The following is an 11087-nucleotide window of genomic DNA, read 5'->3' on the forward strand; positions in this document are numbered from 1 at the left end:
CAAGTTGCGAATCAGCAAGTCAGCAACTTTTAGGGTCTAAATAGACTCATTAGGATTTGTCCAGAGCCATATAGGACATAAAATTAAACTTCTGTGCCAGGTTCCCACTACATACATAGCTTTTTCCAAGGTTGCAGAACTGTTTGAATGGTTGGATTTTGTAAAACCACTTGAAGTTGAACATGGTGTTGTTGGCAGTTAATATTCTTCCTTAACAGAATCCTCCTGCCAGGGCGTTCAACTATTCTTTTCCAAATTATTCCAGAAACACACGCAACATCCTACAGATATTGCTCTAAGTGACAACAAAGTCCTCTGAATTAGCAAAGTCTTGAGTTCTACAAAAACAATAGCCAGTGGCAGAAGTAGCAAGATAACAAGACAAGCAAGAAGGTGGAACAGAAGGTAACCTATACAAGATCTAACTTGCGTCCTATCTGTAAAGGCTGAGTTAGCACAAGTGATTGGAGGATTACCATGTCCATCGCTGAGCACTTAAGAGCAGCAGTATTCTTTAAATCTAGGTTTTAAGGTTGTTACTAAGGAGCAGAAGAGAATGATTCTTTAAATGTATTTTCATGCTAAGTAAAATTGTTCTTTGGAAGAACAGTTGGGGAAATAGCAGATCGTTTTCCTTTGTCTAAGAACGTCACTCGAGAATAGTATTAATTCTCAAATCCTGCTAACAATAAAAGTAAGTCACAGATGTTACAGAAAAGGCCCCTATAATGCCCTTCAATCCATCCCAGTAATAGAACTATTCTAGCTTTTGTTCCAACCTGATTTTAAAAATTCATAATTAATGCAGACAAAAAGGGAGGATTTTTTAAAAAGATGTATCTCACATTTAAGGTCACCAAATACAGTAAAAATTATCTCAGATCTTGAGTGGCCCATTGAGATCCATTGTAAGAGACATGGGCAGCACTTGCATTCAGATGTGAGGTAACTTAGGAAATCTACACAGTTCAGTGCTCATGCTTCACAGAAATCCCATCAAAATGGATCATTACTTAACCATGTGCTTCAGTGCCTGTGTCTTTTTCCAGAAAACTTCCCAAAGATCCTGGGAGTTTTACTATTGTGCATAGTCAGACATGCTGTCATCTGAGCTGTGCAGTGCTTCTGAAGAACCAAGCCTACCTAGGACTCAAATCAGCAGGACACCACCTATTCCCAAGCATAGCCAATCATTTCCTGGGAGGAACCCAGTTCTTACATATATCTAGATAGAGAGAGCTCTGGATGCCAGGTAGTGGGCTTGCTAAAGCAGACACAGGAAATTCTTCTATGTTTTGTAGAAGAACAAAAATATTGACATGGGAGTGACATATACTTGGCTGTTGAAAAAGCACTTGGAAATCAGTATCCAGAAGCTGAAAGTAAGTTAATACAAGAAAAATTGTTCCTGTCTAATTGCAGGTTAACTCTTTTAGCCATACACAAGTCAGTGAAAAATAGGGCTAGTGCAAAAGCACAGGCGTTCCAGTTTCAAAGTCAATTGGCCAAATAGCTGCTTCGGACCTCAGTTAATGCATGCAATCATTTGACAACAGAGCTACACAGTATATATTATTCCATATGCTTATTTTTGTTGGCATGGAAAACACCTTCATACCCTAAGAAGCCCTGACACAGCTGCACACTCCTCAGTAAGTCATGTGTTGGGAGAAAACACTCGTTTCTCCAATGTCACACAGTAGATTCTTTTACATTTTTTGTACAGACAAGCCAGGGCTAGTAGACTGTTGGAAATGAACAGGCACAAGAAATAGGAATTGTGAGAATACGTGTCAAAGATGATTTATTTCACCAATACTTCACTGTAAAGTGTTGACCATTTAAAGCTCATTCTTAAGTTTTCAAAACTCAAGGAAGATCCCATTATATGTCCTGTTAGAAGAACAGCTTCAAGATTAACTATGGATTCAAGACTATAGCATACTATTTACAGAATAAGTCATCTAAAAGCATTTAAAAAACCCCAATTCTAAACAGCAACAATATTATTTATCATGTTTTTTACTATGAAAGACACTATGGGAAGGGGAAAAAATGTCATTTCTCAGGAAGCTGAGACTCAACCTAGTGGACACTGCCAAAAAAACCCAACTTTTCAGACTTCAGCTTCAAAACTGAAGAGCAAACTTTGACAGCAATAGCTCTGAGTCTGCATCTTTCTGAACACTTCCCGCCAGAATAAACAGACACTGTTGTAGCAAAAGGTAGGTCCATCCCACCTATAATGACAATTCCCTTGTACCAACCCCTTCGTTGGTACAGCCGTGCAGTCAGCTAGGTTACAGTACTGATGTGGCTCACTGCACAAACGTTTGTGCTGCAGCAGACAACAGGAAAAAGCAGCCCCTTCTTCTGTTGCTCCCACTTTTTGATGGCAAGCTCAGTGAAATCTTAGCGATCAAGACATTGACAAAGAATACAGCCACAAAGATTGACAGAAAGGTGCCTGTGAATCATTTGCATGTATACGGAGGAAGGAGAAAAACCTGAGAAGAACTATGTATTTCAAGATCTTCCCTCTTTATTCGGGTAAAAGCCGTTAGTCAAAAGGAGTGATGCAGACTGCTTAAGTTACCTAACCTGATACCTGTAGCTAAAAAAGAAAAATCATTACTAGATACTGGAAATGTCAATATATGCTTGTATCTGGCAATCCAGCATCATCTATTGCATGTTTAAACAGCGTCTCCCTGGACTAATTTTTTTAATGATGACTGACATTCACCACTACTTGCCACCAGAGAAGCATGTCAGAATGCAGTGTGTTGCCAGAAGCCTATTTGTGATGCAGTTCCAGAAAATCAATACAGTATTCAACCACAGTGCCGTTACTTTGCAGAATGAAGCAGACATTAATACCACTACCAGAGCTCTGTGTAGATACAACAGAGCCCAACACTGCATGGTGCAAGGCTCAGGTGGCATAAAACCACAGGTCCCTCTAGGCTCCTCTCCCCTCTAACCTTCCTGTCCTGAATACAATACTGACTTTGGTGGATCTCACATGGCCCAGTCTTGGAAAAAATAAAAACTAAAATACTCACAACAGAATGGGGAAAAGAAACCTGTTATCAAAATCAGATCTACAAGCAGTTTTTTCACAGCACAATGCTTCCACACCCATTGCACCTTACCTTTAAGACTGAACACATCTGAAAAAGCCTTGCAGGGAGAAGAGGATGAAACCCTGAACTAGAAAGCATGCTCTTGCAAATTTTTTTTTTTTTACAGAAGGCTTTCACCCAAGTAGGGCTTTTAAATACACACTTCAATCTAACATGGTATCTTAAAAAAAACAAAACAAAACAAACAAAAAAAAACCCAGAGAGATGGATCGACTACTCCAATTTTTGTTTTTACTTTGAATAATACAGGATACTTTGTGCCTTTGTTCATTGCTACAGTTTCCTGTTACTAAGACTACAACCATACACTTGGGAAGCCTGAGATTCTTCTCAGGTGCAGGACTGTCTCAGATACAAAGACCACATTGTTAAAACACAAGCACACTTAATGTCTGTTTGCATATATATACATATACTCATGTGAGTTACATTCCAGATCTGGTCTCAGCCTCATTGGGTATCTCTACACCATGCTTGCTCCCTTGCTAAGCACCTCTTGGACTGTAACTTCTGGACTAGAAGAGACATCAGCTCTCGGTACTTAATTTAGGCCTCAACAGCTTCAAAATTAAAGATATTTAAAAGAGTAGAAGAACTAAGTTTCTAATCTGTATGAAGTGTTTGCATTGTTTAGATGGTCACTGATCCGGAATACACTGCAAAACCATAGGCTCAGCTAAAATGATGTCTCAGGCACCTATACTAATGAGAAACTATTAGTAAATCAGTGTTACCTCAAAAGATAATGCTCTTCTGTTGGTAGTACTCTAACGCATAGACATAGATTTGGAAAGCTGTGATTTAAAGAGTGATCAGCTAAGAGCTTTAAATCAAATTACAGTCTTAAGGGGCAATCATAAAAAATAAATGTTTTCCAACAAAATTCCCATGAAAGCAGCATCTGAATTCTACTTATTACTTTTACTAACTAGCAGGCAGAAACACTCTAATGCCAGTTAGGTGTCATTGCCTCCCCCAATTAGAAGTGCTGGCCTATTACAGTATTTCAAGCTAGTGCAATCTCTATGCTTCGAGACTGCATATTTCCTCAAGTATTGGCTCGACATCTGGTTACGAATCCTGCAAAGATTAACAGGAATTGTGGTAGGGCAAGCACTGGGAGAGAGAAATCACAAGAACACACACACACAAAGCATTTATCTGATGTTTGCTTGAGACACTGAGAATAAAAAGAATATCAACATGATGAATGTGAAGGACTTAAATGTTTGTTTTCAGCAGAACTAGGATTTCACCCAAAGAGCTGGTCTATATAATGTTTATAATGCATGGAAATAAACAGATCGATCGCAACCTTAAGGCATCACAAATACCTTCACTAGATCAGCATGGAAATCATTCCCCATGGTGTTCAGGACACTCGTTTATGTGTTGCCAGGCTGGAAGAGCTGATTTAGATTTCTCATGCTTATTTCATGGTCATAAAACTACTGTGACAGAAGATAATTTAAGCATGGTAGAGGTCTCCACACATTGTTGCCTGACAAAGTAGTTCATTAACAATTTCAGGCTGATTTACATACAGTCCACCTGTCTAGGTATTTATACCTTACTAATTTTTTTCAGATAATCAAGTTTTGTGGGTGTTATCTATAGTAAGTGATGTTGATCTAGTTTTGTTACACTCTCCACACTGCTAGAGTGTGGAGACAGCATAAACTACTTTGCTGCCATTGCTTTCACACAATAAGCATCTCATTTTACCCCTGAGACAGTAAGATGGCCAGGAACTGCAGTAACACGGAACTACTGCCAAGAAGCAGTACCTTCTACCCTATTATCTGCAATATTTCTGTGTCAGAGTAGCACAGCAGATGGAACTGTTGCTAAGACGAAGTTTTGGGAAAGGTATCACTAAGCCTTGTGGGAGGGAAAAAGACAGGTTAAAGAACCTGAGTCAGGTCAAATTCAACGGTCAACAATGCTTCTGGCTTCTAACAGCTCTATAATATTCATGTCTTGTTACCCAGCTAGAGAAAGGAAACTGAAAAGTTTAAGGACAAGACCGTGGTTTGGAAACACCTAAAAAAGCAAGTCAACAGGCAGCAAACCAAAACCAATTTCCACAGCAAGATTTGTCTATCCTGTATGTTCAAGCGGTATAGGCTTTCACATATTTTTAGATTTTAAAGCTTCAAATGGGCTTTGTAAAAACTATTACATCCTGCAGTTTAGAATTAGCATGATTTTTCAATTCCCCTACAACTGTACTATCCTCTCCTCAAAATGGGACCTTGCATTCCTAGTGCTTTGAAGAAATGCATTTGACTAACTCCCCATGCTTCAAAAAGGGTAAGAGCTGGGAGCGGATCAACCAGCAACAGACATATTCCTGACTGCCAAATATTAAATACTTATTTCTATGCAACTACAATGCTAATAAGTACATCCTAAAATACTCATCTTCCACAATGTTATCCAGCCAACTTAAGAACCCTAATATTCTGCTATCTCAAATTGACACATATCATAACCACCTTTATGAAGATAACATACTAAATATAGTCCAACAAAACTGAAGAAAAGCTGAAGTCTTTATAAAGACACCTTGATTAACGTGACATGACAGAGACAAGCACATCTTACAGAAGTTTTTACCTTGTAATTCCTTATCATTCAGCAAGAGTGAAAGGAAAAGCTAGTAAGACAAATTTGGATACTTGTCCACAGCACAGAAGGCCATAAAGGAAAGTAGTTATGGAGAGACTACCCAGTAATAAACCAGGACTTAATACAAGAGATTAAGTTTAACAGGACACCAACTTCTCACCCCTACGAGAATTCATGGCTGTGCAGCTTCCATACCATGTCTGGCAAAAAGTGCATTCATTTCAGCCTAAGTAATGACTGCCTCACAGTTCACAAATACAAACCTCTAACCCCCCTGCCCCCACCTAAAAGTAAAAGCAGTACCAATGACCAGTAAAATATGGTGATGGTTTGCAGCTTTAACATGGAATTTACCTGGTCAATGTATACAATAATCTAGGCTACCAATATACATCCTGAGTATGTTTACTTAAGATCTATTTCTTGGAGCTTTTTAATGTAATCGAACACCTCTGCTCAAGGAAGACTGTTTGCGCAATACTGACAAATGCTGTATTTCTCAATACTGGGAATACAAGAGAGACATGTTATGAATTAGACAGAACATACTGAGGTCATCTTATTTACACAAAAAATCCATGTTCTCCTATTAAAGAATACTGTATTCTGTGTGGTCAGCCCAACAGAAGGGCCTGTACAAATAAATGTTGTATCACTCAACAGTGACTATTGATAAGAACTTGTCTTTATGCAAGAGGGATGAGGAACTAGGAGACGAGAGACAGACTGGCAAGCAGAGAAGCAGGAGTGGGCATCCTATGTGCCTGGCGTATACAATCCCCAGGGCCTGATTCATTTACCTTCTCCCATGAGATGAGAGACACCCAGAGACATATGGGATACAACACTAAGAAGAGTGTCTCCTGAACTACTGCACCCTATAGACAATTCTCCAATTTCAAATTTCTCAAAATAAATATTTAACAGCAGCACTGGCCCAGAGACCTGTCATTCACAGCTTGGTATCCCCCACATACACAGCGCCTAACTACCTGGGTTGCCTTATGGTATTCAATGCGCCAAGCAGACTGAACTACACTGGCAGAACAGTGAATTCTTCACTGTAACAAATGAGACTAAGAAAACCACTGCTGGTTTGCAAGCCAATTCCTCTCCCCCATCTGAAGTTTTCTGTGTTCTGACCATTGGAATAGGTAAACTCTCCACCAGCCAGGCACTACAAGCTCACTGTACAAGCTTATGCAGGATAGTGGTACCCATTAAATGCTGAATATAATATACAGACCCTCATGTGGCAAGATACATGGATTATTGACCATTTTGCAACTTGCTTCTGGAGCACTCAATTTTAACATTTTAGTAGAGTATCAGAAGACTATTTTTACAACTGCAATGTTAACAGTACACCTTGGTCTAGAAACACTCTGAAATCCATGGGCAACTGCATTTAGAAGTTAATATAAAACAGCTACTGAATCAAGGCCTCCGCTCTGAACACTAGCAAATGTGTGATGCTTAACCACAGATCCACAGAGCTGGTGTAGGCCCTGGCTTGGAAGTGTTCACTCACATTTAAAGAGCAGGGAGCTTACCAGTAGTAACACATACCTACATTTCTGGTTTTGTCCACCTTGTTAGAAGATGGTCTGCAAAGGAACTCTATATTGCAACACCCCAATGTGTACTATCTAAAGAGTCTTCAAAATCTTTGCCAGCAAGTTTCATCTTCTTGACCTCAATGCGCCAAGATACTACTCGAGTCATCACACCAACAACTCCAGTATTTAGGATTATTTCAACTCCCTCTACAGAAATGGATTTGTACTGTTCGTTGAGAAGCTATGACACTAAAACACCAGCAGTACTGGAGCTGATGAAATGGGGGAGTCTTTTTTGTTGTTGTTTAAGTCAAGTTTTTGTTTTCAGAAATGCTCAATTTAATTCCAGAGAAAGAATGTTTACTCCTCTTTGACAGTTCTCTGTATTTATAATATGATATGCTTAACTGATGTACCTACAAACACTATACTGATTTTAAACAAATGAGAGGCTTTCCATTATTTGAATTTTAAAAACTACATAATTCTGTGTCTGCTTAGCAGTTGCAAGAATATATCCCAAAAACATTGTAATATCATTTAGCCTTATAGCAGGTTTTTGAAACACATTATCACTTTCTTGATTATGTAGATAGCTGCAAGCTTCGGTTTATTCTGTTTGGAATTTTTTTTTTTTTAACAGAAGGGAAGACAACAGGAAAATAAAAGCTAGCCTAAGAAGTCATTCCTTCCTACATCTTGTACCATGAACCCCAGTGACTAGGACAGAGCCAAGGATGCAGCTGCTACCACCCCACACGCTAGGAAGTTAATAAATTGGAGAATTCCAAGTGTCCTTAACAGGCTTGAGGAAAGATGCACTTTTAGCTTCCATATTAATACACCAATTTCACATTTGAACTCCTGAATAACCAAAATACAGAGGACATGATTTGTAACTTTTATACTCTGAACTATGTCATAAAGCCTTAGAAAACCAGCATCCTGTTACTGCATTAGAAGTCTGCCTCCACCTTGCAGTCAGCCAAACCATACCAGGCTTCTGTTGCCTCTGAACACGGATGAGTCTCCATTCCACTGAGAGGCTATCACACAAGCCCGGCAGTAGGGATTATTTTTTCATCTCTCTATACAAATTACTAAGGATACAACTGTGGAAAGTTTTGACGGTTTATCTATGTTACTCTTTTATCCACTAATTTAGATGCAATCAGATTCACTTTAAAAGATTTTACTCCTTCTCATTTCCTCAAGTGGACATCCCAGTTTGCTAGGGGACCTGCTGTAAAGCAGGTTTCCTTAGAGCCTCCTTCACTTTACTGGGAAATTCACACGTTGGTTTATATCCTCTGAAGACTCCAGAAGAGTTAAAATGAGCCTTCGCAGCTTTGAAGTTTCACCTTGCCACACCGAGCTTAAAGCAGTCGTTTTCAGGACTGACGGTCCCTTAACCAGCCGGGGAGGGTCCCCAGGGCGAGGATCTGAAAGCCAAGACGGCTCTTCCCGCGATCCGACGTGGCTACGGCGGAGGCGAACCTCTGCAGATCGTGGTGCGCCCCTCACGGAGCGCACCGCTCCTCTTCCACCGGGCTGATGCACACCATCGATCGCAGCAGGATTCCTGCTCCTTGCGCACCCCGCCACCAAGATCACTCGCCTCCGTGCGCACCCACCAGCGCCCGCTCGCTGGCGCAGCCACAGCTCCCGCGGGCAGCCGCTTCCACCCCCCGCCCCGGCACCAGCCCGCCGGCCCCCGCGAGATCCTTACCCCATGGCGGCCGGCGGCGCCGGGCACCGGCGGTGCCGCGCGGGCCGCGTCCCCGGGGCGCTCCTCGCCGCGCCGGCAGCTCCGCAGCCCCGTGGCGGCGGGCCGCTGCGCTGGGCTCGCCGCGCCGCGCAGGCCCGGGGGGCCGCGCCGCCGGCTCGCAGCTGCCGGGCCGAGCGGGGCCGCCCGCGCCCTAGGGAGCGCCCCCCTCGGGCCGGGCTCCCATGGCCGCCGGCCCCGCCAGGCGCCCGCAGGCAGCGGCTCCGGCCCCCGGGCGGGCGGCTGCGGCTCCGGCTCCGGGGGCAGACGGGTCCCCTCCTGCGGGCGGACGGGGAGGCCCTCGCCTTCTCCGCGAGGGGCTGGCGGCGGCTGCGGCGCTTCTCGCCGGGACGTGAGCGGCCGCCGAGGGCTCCGTGCGCCTCAGAGGCGGAGCGGGATGGGGCAGGCGGTGCGCGCAGGGCTCCACGCCGCCGCTCCCCCTAGCACTCCCGCCGGCAGCGTGGCGGGCACCGACGCATTCTCCCGAGGAGGCAGAGCGAGCCGCGGCACCGGCGCTGGCATCGGGCTCCCGGCGTGAGGCGGCTGGCGGCGGGCTGCGGCCGCGCGTCGCCCGCGGGCGCCGGGGAGCCGCGCTCCCGCGATCCGCTCGCCCGCCCACCCCCGGCTGCGGAGATACGGGGCGCCGCTCCTCCTTCCCGCGGCGGCGGGTCCGCTCCTCGCCGTCACGCCTTCTCCTGCGGCGAACGGGCGGGCATCGTGCTGGGGCGCGGCGGGTCGGTCACTGCCAGCGGGCGGCGGGAGGGGCTGCCGCCGCCGAGCCCGCGCTCCTCTGCGGCGGGGCCGCGGGCTCAGCCCCGCCGCTGGGACGGAGGGAGGGAGGGAGCGGTCGCCGCGTCAGGCGGTGCCCGGCTGCTCCGGCCCCCAGGAGCCGCTGCCTCTGCCCGCTCGCATCCCCCGCCTCCGCCTCACACCTCCGCCACCGCCCGCCCGTCCCCTCGCGGTGGGCAGGCGCAGCCGCCGCGCGCAGCCCGCGCCTCCGTCCCGCTCCTCCGGGGGGGAAGGGAAGGGAAGGGAGGGGAAAGCAAGGGCCGGGCCGGGCCCTACAGTCCCCCGCGCACGCCGCCGCACGCCGCTAGCCCTCTCCTGCTCGCGGCGGCACCTGCTCGTTCTGCCTCCATCCTCCGCCCGGGGAGCTTTAAATAGCACACGTCACCGCGCTCCCCTACGCACCAACGTCACGCACCGCTCCCGGCGCTGACGTCACCGGGGTGCGGGGGATGATGTCAGAGTGGTCCACGCCGCCGGAAGCTCTTCTATAATAGGGAATGGCGGCGGGGGGGGGGAGAGCGGGGGCCGGGGGGGGGGGGGGGCTCGGGGCCCGCGGCGGCTCGGCCGCCTCCGTGCGCCTCCTCGGTGCGCCGCCGGCGGCCGGGCCGCCTCCTCCCGCCCCCGCCCCCTGCGGCGCCGTCTCCACGGTAACGCCGCGCGCGCCGGCCGCCGCGCCCCGCGCCCGCCCCGGCGGTCCGCCCCGCGGCCCGGCGAGGAGAGCCGGTGTGAGCTCTCCCGAGCGACGCGCGGGGGGGAGGCAGCGCGGAGCCCCCCTCCGGAGCGCGGCTGCGGCAGCTTCCCAGCCCTCTGCCCCGGGGGTGGGAGCGGCAGGGCGCCCCACTCCAGAGGCTGCGGGTCCCCGTCCGAAGCGCATGCCTGCGTCCCCCTGCTCTGCAAGCCCTTCAAACCCGACAGCGTTACCGGCTGAACGGGAAGGAAACACAGCAGCCATTCTGAAATTGCCCCCACAACTGCAGATTCCAGCACGTCCATGCTGGCAGCACTGCAAGGTAACAGCCAGCACGGCGAGCTTGCCAGATGCTACTATTTTTGGCTCAGTCCTTCCATGGTGCCATGCAAACAGATGGCGTGTGTTGCTGCTTCTAACTCAGCAGAGTAGCCCAAGCTCCAGCACCACCTACTACCTTGTTGGGCACCTACCTCATCTAAGGTTTAGCAAATACTTCCATTAACTCT

General features: G+C 47.0%; 1 protein-coding gene across 1 annotated transcript in view; it reads right to left on the minus strand.

Annotated features, from left to right (window-relative positions):
* Window positions 1-9163, minus strand: part of HOMER1 (homer scaffold protein 1) — a 94219-nt gene extending 85056 nt beyond the window's left edge. Inside the window, exon 1 of the mRNA XM_030003252.2 lies at window positions 9066-9163. Coding sequence (XP_029859112.1) covers window positions 9066-9070 — 5 coding nt within the window. The 5' untranslated portion in view covers window positions 9071-9163. The remainder of the gene's footprint in view (window positions 1-9065) is intronic.
* Between the last annotated feature and the right edge of the window lie 1924 nt (window positions 9164-11087).

The sequence above is a fragment of the Aquila chrysaetos genome, chromosome Z (genome assembly GCF_900496995.4).
Source record: "Aquila chrysaetos chrysaetos chromosome Z, bAquChr1.4, whole genome shotgun sequence".
Classification (NCBI taxonomy): domain Eukaryota; kingdom Metazoa; phylum Chordata; class Aves; order Accipitriformes; family Accipitridae; genus Aquila; species Aquila chrysaetos.